At 55.1% G+C, this 13840-nt stretch overlaps 2 protein-coding genes across 2 annotated transcripts in view; one reads left to right on the forward strand and one right to left on the reverse strand.

Annotated features, from left to right (window-relative positions):
* Positions 1-1180: 1180 nt before the first annotated feature.
* saysd1 (SAYSVFN motif domain containing 1) lies at positions 1181-13192 on the reverse strand. The gene is made up of 3 exons (XM_028796313.2): positions 12661-13192; positions 4120-4263; positions 1181-1804 (listed from the first exon to the last, which is right to left on the reverse strand). Exons 1-3 carry the CDS (start codon positions 12796-12798, stop codon positions 1469-1471), a joined length of 618 nt encoding a protein of 205 aa, XP_028652146.2. The 5' UTR covers positions 12799-13192; the 3' UTR covers positions 1181-1468.
* Positions 13193-13491: 299 nt separating this feature from the next.
* The window catches only part of rab3gap2 (RAB3 GTPase activating protein subunit 2 (non-catalytic)), a 36226-nt gene continuing 35877 nt past the window's right edge, over positions 13492-13840 (forward strand). Inside the window, exon 1 of the mRNA XM_028796309.2 lies at positions 13492-13617. Within this exon, the coding sequence (XP_028652142.1) occupies positions 13497-13617 (121 nt within the window). The 5' untranslated portion in view covers positions 13492-13496. The remainder of the gene's footprint in view (positions 13618-13840) is intronic.

Consider the following 13840-nt stretch of genomic DNA (forward strand, 5'->3'; position numbering starts at 1 on the left):
CCAAACACAACGATACGTCGAACAGAACGGACTTTCAATTTATTATCCTTTACTTCGGTGAATCACGCGCTGTGATGTCAAACACTTTCTTCTGTTATGCATTTGTAACAATCTGTTGAAATCGTACACCCGCATCCCCATACACGAGCGCCAGGGCTGTGAAGTGACTAGCGGGTAGTGCCCACCTGGCATTTGTAAGACATTTAGGAATTTGTCACCCTCTCTTTTCTTGTGTTCCTATTGTTTTCCTCCCTTCATTTAACCCAAAGAGTGACAGCAGCACAGCAGCCCCCCCGAGGATGACGAAGGCCACAACGACCTCATCATCAGACCCGCTAATTAGTAAAATAATCAATGAAATGACAATAAAACGACTTCCTGCCCATCGAACGGCTTATTACTTTGGCAGATTTGGACTCAAATAATAACGAGGCCAATGAAAGACAGAAGCTGACTGGGCAGCCACAGGGGGTCCCCAGGAGCGAGTTTGGTATAAGACCCCCGTCATAGCTGTGAACTCCCTGTCAGATGGTACTCCTTACCAATCTCTAGATGACGATGACATCTGCTGAACAAACGGGTATGTATGCCAGGTGCGCTCCAACACGTGGCGACTTGAACAGAGGCTGGCACCTGAGTGAGTTGGGTCCTGCCACCCCGGCCCCTCTCTCAGATTAGTGTGAATATCTCGCCCCTGTGAGTCAACTCTGATTCTTAGAGCGATGAGAATGTTCCAGCAAATTCTAGAAAACAAACCCCCAATCTGAACCCGTGAAGCAGTTCTGTCATTCGCGTGAGTCAGGAGGGTCCTGCCCCTCGGCCCACTGCGTCTCTCTCGGATTCACACGAGTAATTCGGCACCACAGGTGAACGATGAGAGAAGTTACAAACCAATTCTAGAGAGTAATAACCCTGAATCGGTGAAAAGCGGACGGACAGACAGACAGACAGACGTTGGATTTTATAGAGAGAGAGATTCACATCTTCAGAAAAATGAAACAATAAAATGACAAGTAAAGTGAATCGAGGGACTTGGGGGCTTACAGGCCTAGTTTGGGAGGCAAGCCCCCCACACGCCCTCAGCGACAACACACAGGGTGACATTTGGGCGCCGCCCTCACCCACACACTCCACAGTCGTCCCCCAAACCCCAAAGACACCCAAACCAACCATCCATCCATCCAAAGAGCGTTTTATTTGTCACAGGGTCGTGAATGGAGGCGAGAGGCGGCCCCCCAAGTTTCATGTGGTTGTCCCTGAACCTCCCGGTCATTCGACTCCTTTGAGGATCACCTGTCACTGTGAAGGAACTCCTCGACCTCCAAAACAAACGAGCAGGAATTCTACCCAGGCGAGCCTTCCAGTCGATGAGGGGGATGAGAAGACAAACACAAGACCCTGTGGAGGCCCCTCATGGGACCCACCAGGCAGGGTGAACATCGAAAGGTCTGGGCACAGCTGGCGTCCCTCAGCGAAATTCCGTCCCGTCCTCATTTCGGGCGTCTCGGCCGGCCAGCGGTTTGTATCCAAGCTCCCCTTCAAACTGCTCAGCGGTCAGCGTGCCCTGAATCGGCCGACATCCAGGATTGAAGACGGAGTACGCGCTGGGCTCCCCGCTCTGCCGCTCCGATGGCCCACGCATGCCCACGTACATCCAGTAGAAGAGGGAGAGCACGAAAAAGAGCAGGCCGAACTGCAGCTCCGCAAAGAGGCCCAGCAGCACCAACCACAGCAACACTTTGAGGACGGAGACGTTCATCGCCCCGAGACGATCCACGCTGACGAACTGCAGCCATGAGCTCTCCTGTGGGCACAGAAAGGAAGGAAGGCAGCGTTAGAAATCGGGACGGGACAATCAAACAGTTAGTGCAAATTGTGCAGTGCGGAGACAGAACCCACCTCCCCTCACCTCCAGGCTGGCCCACCGACACCTGTGGTAAGAAGATGGCAGCGAGATACCAACAGGGAGAAGAGAAACGGGCAAGGCTGCAACAGGGAGAAGGGCAAAGACAACGTGGCGACCGAAATCTCGAGTCACAAAGCACGCAGTTCAATGTCGAAACTCGGTCCCGGGCCCTAGAATGACTTTGTGGAATTATCTGGAGTCTCGTGTGCTCATAAAACTTAACTGGGCGCCAGTGCAGCGCTGCAACAAGTGGAGTTAAAGAGTCTGAAGGACGAATCGCCGCAGCCGCACAAGAAAACCAAAGGAGGGTGCAGAATGGCACCGAGCTGCCCTTTACAAGGCGGGCGTGACAGTGGCGTCCTCCACTGGGGGTTTCGATGGTCATTTCATTTCATTTGTCGAGTTTCTCGCTTTTCATTTTGGGTGTTAATGTTCTTTGTTTTTCTGTTCTCTTCTTCTATTGTTCTGTGTGTGTATTCAGCTCATTGTTCTCCCGTCGGCCACTCTTAGCCTTTATGACGAGACGAGTTTTTCAGGCTCTTGGCTCTCATTATTGGATCACAAACCGCGACGCCCCCCACCCCCTTGGATCAGCGCCTTGGCATCACTTGGCGGCACATAGAATGAGGCTACTGGCACTCTGCCCTTTGCAGCTGAGCAAACCCAAGCCTGTGGCCCCCCCCCTCCATCAAGTGGCCCGGTGGGTCTAGGCGGGCTCCTCGGGGTTTACCTCTGCATTGTCTGACTCGAGTCACTTTGCCAACGGGGTCCGACCAGCACTTCATACTCATTTTTTGTGGGTTCCCTAATTTGGGGCTTTGGAACCCAAGGATTGTGAAGTTGTGTTTATTAACTTTACGTCACAAAGCCATCTTTTCTTGTCAAGAAGGGGGCCTGATGCCCAGATGTGGCTACTCGCTGGGGGCAAGGAGGGTGAGGCTGTTATGTTTCAGGGTCAGTGGGTGTACTTGATGTATTATTATTCACTTTCACATTTGTAAAATGTGGAGGACAGGAAGGTATGGAAAAAAAAAAAAAATGATCCTCTGTGGCGCCCCGCAGCCGAAAGAAGAAGAAGATGATGATGAAGATGAAGGTTCACATTTTACACTCTCTCTGTGGATTGTGTTTATTACTGGTTAATTACACACACATGTCCTTGTGGTGGAGCCCTAGGAGGCGGGGCCACCCTGACATCACCACCCCTGAGCTCCGCCCCCCCCCCCCCCCCCCCCCAGGACTGAGTCTCTTTGAATTTTACGACAGAGTTGGGTGAAGCGCCTCAAACAAGTTTGACTAAAGTCTCTCAACCCCCACAGGAATGCCAGGCTGCCAAACTGCCAAGCGTTACCTGAACACTGGTCTGAAGTATGGCTGTTTGGGAAATGCTTGTACCACGACGTCCTATTGGCTGTAGGGTTGGACAGCACACCTATAAATCTGCTTGCTTTACCTCACCCTCTCTCTCTCCTACCAACTGATGAAGACCATCACACACACCATGGACTGAGAAGGTCAACACAATGAAGAGCACAGCTGAGCAGCCATATTGAGACGGGCATGCGGCCTGTTGTGAAGAAAGTGGACCACCAATGAGGCCTCAACTGGAGACATTTACAGTAACTAACAAGTCTGTGTGCCACCTGAACGACACGTCACCATTGATCAGGTGGTATGGTTGCTGATATTCAAATGTACTTTGCATATTGTTATTATTTATGAAGATTATCAAGAATACATCCATATTTAAAGTGGAACTTAACTCCTGCTTGTCCTTTACTCCACCTAATTACCTGAGGTTACAGATGTAGGAGGAGAAGTTCTGTGGTACAACACCTGAGAGACAGTGGGACGTCTGGGAGATCGGAGGCGTTGTGACAAAGGCAACACATTAATAATACAAAAGGGGACAGGAGAGGAACAGAAAACAAGACCAGACCGGTGGGCCGTCCTGCTGCTTTTAGTAATAAAATGTCCGTAATGAGGAGACTGATGACCGGCGGCCAGGCTGGGACCAGGTTTGGGTCAGAAAAGAAGAGATGGAGAGGGGTCAGAAACGAGTTGTCACCGGAATGATCTGCCACCCCCAGTGACTCAGTCATAGCAGAGGCTCGTGTGTGTGTGTGTGGGGGTGTCAGATTTGGACTGTACCTGCCCGATGTCGATTAAAGAAAAATAAAACGTTTGTCAGCGTGGCTGAATACTCGCCATACCTGCCTGTCAGAACGTGAGGGTCGCCGAGTGGTCCGCACCGAGTCCAGTTGAGTCGCGTCACTCGTCCGTCCGTCTTCTCCGGGACTCCTGGAGGTGACGACACGATCAGCAGCCGCAGTCTCAAGTAGACGGCCGTAACGGGACTGCAAACAGAACCAAAGGGACAAGGTGACAAATTCAAAAAGCGGAAATCCAAAAACAAAACCAAACGGGCGCGCTGCTCACTCAAACCCCAAAGCGCTTACAGCGCCATCTTAAATAGTCAAAGCGTGACGGACTGAAAACTCTCACTCACGATGAGGAGTCACAAGTAAACCAAGGGAACGTCCAAATAATGAATAAGAATGGCAATTACACCTCGCCACTTCGGCCACCACTAACGTGTAGCACCCACCCGGATGATTTACGTCACTACGCATTGGAGACAGGGGACGATTAGGAGGCCAGAATGACCAGGCCATGGTGGACATTGGGGACACACTCTGCTCTTTATGAAGGACGCCCAGGGATCTCCACACAAATTGTGAGGCCCTCAGTTTTAGGATGGCACCATTTTTACAGCCCAGTGTCCCCCGTCACCTCACTGGGACCCACACTCAGTCCACGGGGTAAGCGCCCCCTGCTGGCCACCCTGGCACCTCTTCCAGCAGCACCCCTCGCTTTTTCCTAAATGGACTCCCACCCAAGTCCTGGCCGGGCCTGAACAGACTTACTTAGCGTACGGTGGTGGGGCTGCTGGGTAATCCTGATAAGATCAATCAATCAATCAATCAATCAATCGATCAGTCGATCAGCCTCAATAACCTGGCCAGGACACGCCAATGGGCCATTGAAAGAGTAGCAGGAGGGCAGATGTGGACTTTCATTAAATTTGGGGTCACACGGAGTCCAATGTGAACCCAGCAGCAGCAGCGGGCACAACTGTTGTCATTGGGGTCCTTTAGTCATCTTTTTTGTGCTTTCCTGAGGACTTTCTGGTGGCCATTTTGGGGTTAACGGAGGTCGAGGAATGCCATTCGAATATTTATGCCATCCTAGTTTGGTTCATTTCAATGTTGTTTTTTTTTTGGGTCTTACTGTGCCACCATTTTGAACATTGAATGGCAGTGTCATGTTGCTTGTGTGACGTCATCGACGTGCCCAGCTGTGCTGTTTTAGTATCTGTTTGGTAAATCGTGACGTGTGCCCCTCTGGATTTCCTTTTTCGATTAGCGGTGCGTTGTTCACCAGCTGGCTCTTCACTCGCCATTCAGCGCTCAGTCAATTCAAAAAGCTGACGCAGTAATTACCACATCATGCCTGCCCTCGAGTCCTGGCACTGGCGCCCAGATAAGCTTGGCGCTGCTGTTTTTAAAGGGCCTGCTTACAAAGCAGGGCGGGCATTAAGAGCTCAAGACCCCCAGGATCAATACATTCACAGTGGGACCCCGAAGCTGTGGACTGATCCGCCTGCTTTTATAGGAGATGCCCCCTTCGGTCTCAGGCTGAAGACGCCCACCTTGAGTCCAGCACCCCCCGATTAAAGCTGCGGATTTGCCGTTCTACTGTAAGTAATGGCGCATTTCTAAATTGTCGCCAACTCGCCTCTCTTCTGGGTACCTGGACGTGGTGCCCCTGCTCCAATGCCAAGCTGTCCTCATGCCCAGTCGCCTCAAGAGCACAGGAATGATGGAGTCCAAGGGTACTTTCATCAGACTGGACAACCCGATATGACCAGCAGGGGGTGGACAGCTGGTGGGCCGAGGTCTCCATGACTGTGTGTCCCACTTTCTCCGTTATAATTGACTGTGGACCCCCCAAGGTTTATTACCCCCTTAATGCTGCTGAGAGTTTTGGTGTCCACTGGCCAGAGCTCACCAGTTCTATGAATGACAATCCGTTTGTCTGTGGTGGTCTTTACATTTGGAATTCTGTCAAATGTACACCTGCCCTTAACCGAGAACTCGTCACCCGGCGAGCCGCGTCACACGAGGTGCCAGGGCCACACCAAAGGTAGTGGAGGTGGCTTACAAAATGGCCAGATGCAAAGGATTCTGGGAGAATGAGGGGATGTGAGAAGCGGCGTCCAGCAGGGGTCAGCGCACCTTCACCATACATAAGGGGTCCGATAAATAGAAAGAGCGAGCTGAGAGAGGACACCAAACTGGGAGGAATGGCAGATGATCAGCCAAACCATTACAGAGTCATGGTGACAGAACACGGGATGAAGGTAAGGACCTGCGCGCGCACACACACACACACACACACACACGTGAAAGGGAAGTCTGAAAATTCAAACCACATCCTATGAGGAGGACCTCAGGGTTACCAGGTGACATCCAGACAGAGGCTACCGGCTTAGGTGAGGGTACGACTTTGGGCCCCCGTTAGTGTGCTGTCACTCAATCGGGGGTATCTGAAGGACCAGGGAACACACGCAGGGCTTTTCTGCTCATAAGACTTGCAGTTTCTTTGGTTTTCATACCAAGGGCTAACATTATTGGCAGACAGCGTGGCACAGTGGCGAAGGCTGTGGCTTCAAATCCCACTGCTGACACCACGTGACTTCACCGGCCTGTAAAAAACAAAACAACAAGCGTCACCAGCACCTTGTAGGCCGCCTGCATTAAAGGCGTCAGCCCAGAAATAAGCCAGAGTGCCATCAGCGGGCGGGCGGGCGTCTCACTCTTAAACAGGCCGCACACACATCACTCCTGCCTTTGATCGACGGTTTACAGCCAAACGTATCAACCCTCATCCTCCTCATCCTCAGACGCTCGCAATGAAGTTGTGCACTCAGGTATTTCTTTTTGTGCCTGTCATCCCACTTCAATTTGAGAGAGCGGAGGGGACGCCCAGTTCAAAGTAAGCCATTTCACAGGGTAGAGAGTGGGGGTGGGGGGGGATAGTCGCTGTGATAGACGGCTGGCATCTCAACCCGGCCGGGACGCCCCTGAGGGTGGAAGGATGGGGAGAGGCAGCAGCTTTTGGACACTGCCTCCCCCAAAACACTAAACACTGGCAGCTCCCCTGGAATGTAACGCAGGGCACCCTGGGACTTGGGATGCGTTTTCTCAGCCCTGTTGGGCACTGTAGGCACTGCCAGGAGGAGCCAATGCCTCACTTATAGCCCAAAAGTACTCACGGGTCACAAGGATGGGAGCTCCGACGAACTTCCGGGCTGAAGAAACGCCAGCTCTCCACCAGGTCACGTGGGCAGACGTACTTCCGGGTCAAGGACTACATAAGGGACTGGCGGAGACCGGAGATGGGAGGAGTGGGACAGAGCTTGCTGGGAGGTGTGGAGCGTTGTGCCGATTTACTCTTCATTTATTTGTTTACGGTGGCTGTGGTGCTTAAAAGGCCCTTTGAAGAAGGAAAACGAATTTAAAGATCTTCTTCATGCTTGTACCCCGCGTCTGCGTATCTGTCTGCTGGGTTTGGTGGGGCGACCCCTGGAGTTCCACCGGTAAACGTTAGCGGAGTAGCTTGTTAACTGTAAACCAGTGCCATTCATCCTGGCACACCTTAGGCCCAACGCCGTCACGTTTGCCAGTGAAGCAGCACCTGTGCCCACTGTGCCTGGAACCCTCACTGGAGCTTTATGGTGCTCTTGCTGCCCATTGCGCTTTGCCAAACTCACTATTTCACCCCTCACTGCATGTGCCATACATGATGGGGTCCTCCTGTCGAGTACACCGTTTAGTCGTCTGTCCGCCCCACTGGTTGGCACGCCAGTCACTTCTGATCTGTTCATCGTTTGCATAAAGCCAGCCCACTCTTACAATAAATCAACTGGGGTGGGCGCTTTGAAGACCAGGCCAGAGAGGCGAGATTGCACTGGTCTGGACCTGAGCAGAGGAGACATGCTGGATGTACTGGGAGAAGGAGCTGCCAGGCAAGAGGAGGTTTATGGATGTGGTGACAGAGGACATGCGGGTGATGGTGTGACAGGGGACAATGACGAGGACAGGAGGATATGGGAACAGCGACCCCTAAAGTGTTAAATATAAGAGAGGTGGCTGAACTGGCATCAAAGCTCAATCAAACCATTTTAGAGATGTCAGGGTGGGGGGGTTACACTGAAACGGACACCTGCTGCCCAAGATGTGCCATCCTGCCAACTTTCAGCCTTTGGAGTAAACAGTAAATCTGCGGAGTCAACCTCGCATTACATATCTACAGGTAATAAGATGAGCTTACATACAGGAGCGTCTCCAACACGTGGCGCACAAGTCGGGGGGGGGGGGTCGTATTTAAGCCACATGACACACTACCCACCCCACCCCCACCCTCGGAGGCAGCGCTGTGCGCAGTTTAGGTCTCCGTGTTACAAAACAGACAGCGCAGCACCAGAGAAAGTCCCGAGGTGACCAACCAAGAAGGGGATGGACCTTCAGAGCAGACGGCGAGCAGAGTGAGTGCAGGGAATTCTGGGTGTTACTCAGGAATGCTGCATGTGATCATCTTTAAACTGGACACAAACCAGTCTCTGGTGACTCTTCATGTCAAGTCAGTAGATGGTCACCAAAGGGGTGTATGGTGGTCCCCAAACCCAAGTCTTTAGAGTCCTGCTGCTCCCTGTTTGTGAGTCATGGACGCTCTCCAGTGACCCGAGATGAAGACTGGACTCCTTCATGTGTGCCTCTTCAGGGGTCCCGAATGAGCCACATGACCTGCACTGTGAGGGAGTGTCAGGTAGGGCACTATGGCCACCCGAGGGTGATCCGGCTCACAGGACCCGGCCAAGGGGACCCCCAAGTACCACCTGGCTGCTTTCTGGAGGGTGGGGCCAACCAGGATCCCAGGCTGTTTTGTCATTTGGGTTAACATGCCCCCCCGACCTGAGCTGACCTGTACATAAAGCTCTAGCGAGGCCTCCTCAGCAGTGCTGTGCCCTTAGGAGGGAGGACAGGGAATTCTGGGGGTGAATGCCACACACCATTACTAGTGAGGCCACCGTGTTACAAAACAGACAGTGCAGCACCAGAGAAAGTCCCGCGGTGACCAACCGAGAAGGGGATGGACCTTCAGAGCAAGGAGGACAGGGGGACGACCTGATCAATGGGACAAAGGCAGTGGCCCTCAGGGGTACAAGCCGGGGACACAGGGGGCCACCACACAAAGTTTAGGTAAGAGGAGAGCAGACACCTGGATTGAGTGAGCGAGTGGTCAGGGGCACAGCAAGAGAGTCGAGGTCAACGGCACTGGCAGGCTGGTCAGGGTGAACGCGCTGCTCGTATCTCAGTTGTAACAACGCTCTTGTGCCACCACCACCCCCCACCCCCGAATCTCATACTGCCCACCCGCTATGCCATTACCTCCTCAGTTCAGCAGCCTGGCACAGAGAATGTTCAGGAGCTTCTTTATCTCGCCCAGCTCGCTGGAGGAGGCGGGCGGCTGTGGCAGCGTCGAGGGATGGCCCACGTGCTGCTGGACGCCGCTGGACCTCGTGCTGGTGGGCCGGACGCAGTAGGAGCGAGCCGAGCTGCGCGGCCGAGATGCGCCGTGAGCCACGTGGGTGGAGGAGTGGGAGGGCTGCGTGTGCCGCTGTGCCCTCTTGGCGGTCCGCTGACCGCCAGGCTCCCGACACAGTACGGCATCCAGAAGCGTCTTTGCAAAGATCCTCACCCCCTCCTGATTGAGATGCACTCTGTCACAAAGGTGCCAGGGGTTTACGGCCGGGTGGTGTGCCAGGTGTACGTTGGGAAGCATGGCACAGCCTCTGGCGATCTCGGCATTTACCAAGTTGATGGTGTGGAGGGGGGTGTCCGCGCGGGGCAGCAGAGTGGAGATGACGACGCGAGCCTCGGGGAACTCCAGGGTGGCTCTTTCCGCCACCCTCCTCACGGCCTTGGCGGTGTTCTGCCGCAAGGATGCCAGGTCATTTGTGCCCGTGTGGACGATGATGCAGCGGGGGTTCCCCAGCGTGTCCGGGCTCAGCAGCTGCATGGCCCGCTCCGTGTTGGTGCAGTGAATCTTGGTCACCCGACGGCCGGGGAAGAGCCTCCTGGTGTCGATGTACTTGCCGTTGGAGTCGATGAGCAGCGCCACCTCCGCGCAGCTCTTTTTGGGGGGGTCGACGGGTGGCTGGGCATCGGGGAGGGCGGGCTGTTCTTCTGGGAAGTGCAGCTCATCCACAGCGCCCTGCTCACCCGCGGGGTGCTCTGGGGGGTGAAGCGGGGAGCCGCAGGGGGTCCGGCTGGCCGGCGTGAGCAGGGCGCTCAATCGGGGTGTGCCCGGTGCCCCCTCCAGGTGACCGAGCTGCTCCCTCAGAGCCTGCAGCTCTTTGCCGATGGCCTTCTCTCTGCCCTCCATGTCCTGCTTGACTTTGGCCAGCTTGAGCTTCAGCACCTCGTTGTCCTGCTGCACCTCGCGTAGCCGGCCCACCAGGTCCGCGATGGCCAGCCGGCTCTCCCTCTGCACCTGGCTCACCTCGTCCCGCAGCTGCTGGGCAAGGCCGGCCTCGGACAGTCTGCCGAGCATCAGGTCTCGGAACTTGGCAAACTCCAGCTCCAGCAGAGCCAGGCTCTCCTGCATGTGCTCGGCGGTGCCCCGGGGGGGGCAGGGGGGCTTGCTGGCCGCCGAGCAGGTGTCGTCGGGTGCCGCGGCGTCCCCGTGGTCCGGACGAGTGGCCTCTGCGGCTCTCCTCTCCCTGTCCACCTCCTCGCGGAGGCTCTGGAACATTTCCTCAAAGTGGGCCAAGCTGGCTTTGCTGCCCTGGATCAGCACGGTGCCGTTGTGGTAGAGGTCGATGACGAGCACCGTGCCGGGCGGGTCCGAGTCGTCTCTCACCGTTATCTGGCGCCCGTTGCAGATGGCGCTTTTCCTTTTATTGGGGAACTTGCTGCACAAGGCGGAGTGCCAGGCTGCCGTGTGCTCCGTGTAGAAGATGAGGCTGCTTTTGACCAGGCGCTCGCCCGCGTGCACGTAGTCCACGTACAGACATTCCGGGTTACTCCTCAGCACGTTGAGCTTGTGCTGCTTCCTGGCCGGGACGCTGTTCAGCTCCGCGGGGTACGAGACCTCCCTGCTGCCCGCGGCCCGACCGGCCTCCATGAGCGCGGAGGTGGGTGTGTGTGCCTCTCGGCAATGAGCTCGACGAGTCACCGGGAACACGATTGCCACGTCAAACTTTTAGGTGAATGTGGTGCCCTCTGGGACCCCCTTCACCGCTTCTGTAGTTTCTGTCGGATTGCACATCTGGAGAATCGTTCACGTTAGGACCAATGTCTTCACGTGGCGTCGCCTTATTCTGTCACAAGAGGGCCGCGCTGTGTAAACTTGTGGGGAGCACATCAGTCCGGCGGCAAGCTCGGTGATCTCAAGCATCAAGAATATTTGGGTCACTCGCTCGCTCGCTCAGGGCTCAGCCATGAATGTCCGGTCAAGTCACTCGTGCAAGTAAGACTTCCAGTGGACTGTGACAATTAGACCTGTACAACAATTAAAGCGGGTACGCACGGCGATGTCAAGCACAAGCGTCTCCACCTCCACAAGCAGTCACGATGTGGGGGTCTCATTTACAGCCATGATGAGTGGGTCACCTCCCAGAACGGTTATGCCAGTTGTGCTGTGCCATCAAACCAGTTGAACAGAAGAACAGGAGACCAGTCAGTCCATTCGCTTCCCGGTTCCTCCCTGTGTGAGTACGGAGAAAAGCGCTATAGAAATGTAATGAAATTATTATTATTACTATTATTATTTGTCACTCGTCTGTTTAGCTGTCCCAATATGCCTCCCGACGCGTCTTAAAGGTGACAAGGCTTCTGCCTCACAATCCCACCAAGTCTTAAAGAGCATATGAAAGATGCAATGGAAATACAATCACTTTCTTATTAGTACTCTGTGGTCCCACCAAAAGGAGGAGCCCCCTTTTCAGTTGCTCCCAGAATTCCCAGCAAAGACAAACTTCGAGGGGCTTTTCCGACAATCCGATCACTTGGTCTCCAGGCAGCCCCCCCTTAAAACTCCCTGACTGCTTGAGCTCTGCCCACGGACTGTCCGCCCATTCCAGCCCGAGTCTCCAGACGCTCGGCGGTCTCCTCAGCTGTCTCACGTGGTAACGATGCCCCGGCTTCCCGGTCCGCCTGCCCTTTAACCTCACGAGTGGCCTTTCCAGACTCTTATTTGGTCCCGTGACTTCGTGCACACGTTCTGATTGGCTCCCTGCAGACGCGCGCCCGCTGCCACTCTGATTTGCCCTCTCGCTCCCTGCCGCTTAATCCGTACAGTGATGCCAGCTGTCCACTGCAGTCTCCAGCTTTGCCCATGCCAGTGTCTCGGCCTTTCTGACACACCCAGCGCTAAATCCCGTTGGAGTCACCGAGGAATCCACTCGGAGCGGAGCACGTGAAGGGAAGAGGGGAGCACGAATTGCACGGCGCGATTTAAGTTTTGCTGACCGGCGTTTAGAACTGTATGACCCCTCAAGGGTTACACGGACCCTTCCCAGATCGTCGCCCGCCTGCCTCCCTCGCTCTCTTGTTTCAGCAGCGCCCGCCTTCCCCGCATCCCCTTGAGCCCCGCACACCCCTCCCAGTAAGCCGGTGTTGTCTCACCCGCGCTCCGCCTCCCTCGTCTCCGTACTGGCACTGCGGCTTGTCGGTGCTTTCTTCCGGCTTCTTGCTCCTGCTTGCCGGCTCGGCTCTCTGCTGTGCAGCCCTCTTTGCCCGAAACTCAGCTAACCTCTGCTCCATGTTGCCACGCAGAATAGCGGAAATGCCCGAATGTACGGAACGAAGGTGGGCGGGTCGCAGTACGGCGGCAATGCGGCCAAATATTATTTACACTGAGTCGCGGCGGCGCCGCTTTTCCGGGCCTGTAAGAATGACAGTTGTGCGCTAATCCGCAATATCACGCTGACGCGCTCGGCGTTAACAGCCAGTCAAAGTAGTAGGCTTGTAGCAAACACCCAAACGTGATACTCCGAACGCAAAGAACTACTTTTCCCAGAACCCTTTGTAACGTACGTAAATATGGACACACGCGCACACCTTACCCGCCCACGTCTCCCAAGGTTGACCCGCCTGCGTTCCTGTCATTGGTTATCATGAAAAAGACGCGTGGATGCCCCGCCCATATCCTCACGGCGCTGGACCAGGCCTCCGGTCCAGTAGGTGTCGCTACTCTGAGCTGCTCCGCAATGTTGACGTAATCTGTACGCCGCCTTTAGTTTACCAGCCGGTGTTAAGAGAGTGAAAGAACTGCAAAGGAAAAAAACACAAAAATCTGCAGGCTGCAGCTGAAGAGGAGGAGCGGGCCAGTGGACACCGCGAAGCTGCACGGCGGGCAGGCCACAGTGTTAGTTAAGAAGCCACCTCTGGCAGGGGCAGCGCCACCGTCAGCGCCGCTTCCTTCCCTGGAGCCCGTGGGTCCAGCTGGCTCCTCACTCGCGATGTCTTGCTCGCTGCTCGAGTTCTGCCGGATTCAGGAGCTGAAAGCCGTCCACGATTTCCTCTTCCCGAGCCCCGGGAGCACGGCGGCAGCGGGGGGAGAGTCCGCCAAGAGCAAAAATGGTAGGTGACCAGGGGACGAAGTGACGCTCGGGGTGGACAGGCCTCCAGTCCGGATACTGGTTTTTGGTCCCGGGTCGGGCTTCAGTGTGTCCGCTTTACGGCCCTCGGCTTTTGTTGTTGCGGTTCCCCCCGCCGCCGCCGCTTCTTCTTCTTACGAGTTCTCTGGTGTTACGGTGTGCCAGGGCTGGGCAGCAGTGCGGTGCCCAGCTCAATGTTTTATGTT

Source organism: Erpetoichthys calabaricus, chromosome 3, assembly GCF_900747795.2.
Source record: "Erpetoichthys calabaricus chromosome 3, fErpCal1.3, whole genome shotgun sequence".
Lineage (NCBI taxonomy): Eukaryota > Metazoa > Chordata > Cladistia > Polypteriformes > Polypteridae > Erpetoichthys > Erpetoichthys calabaricus.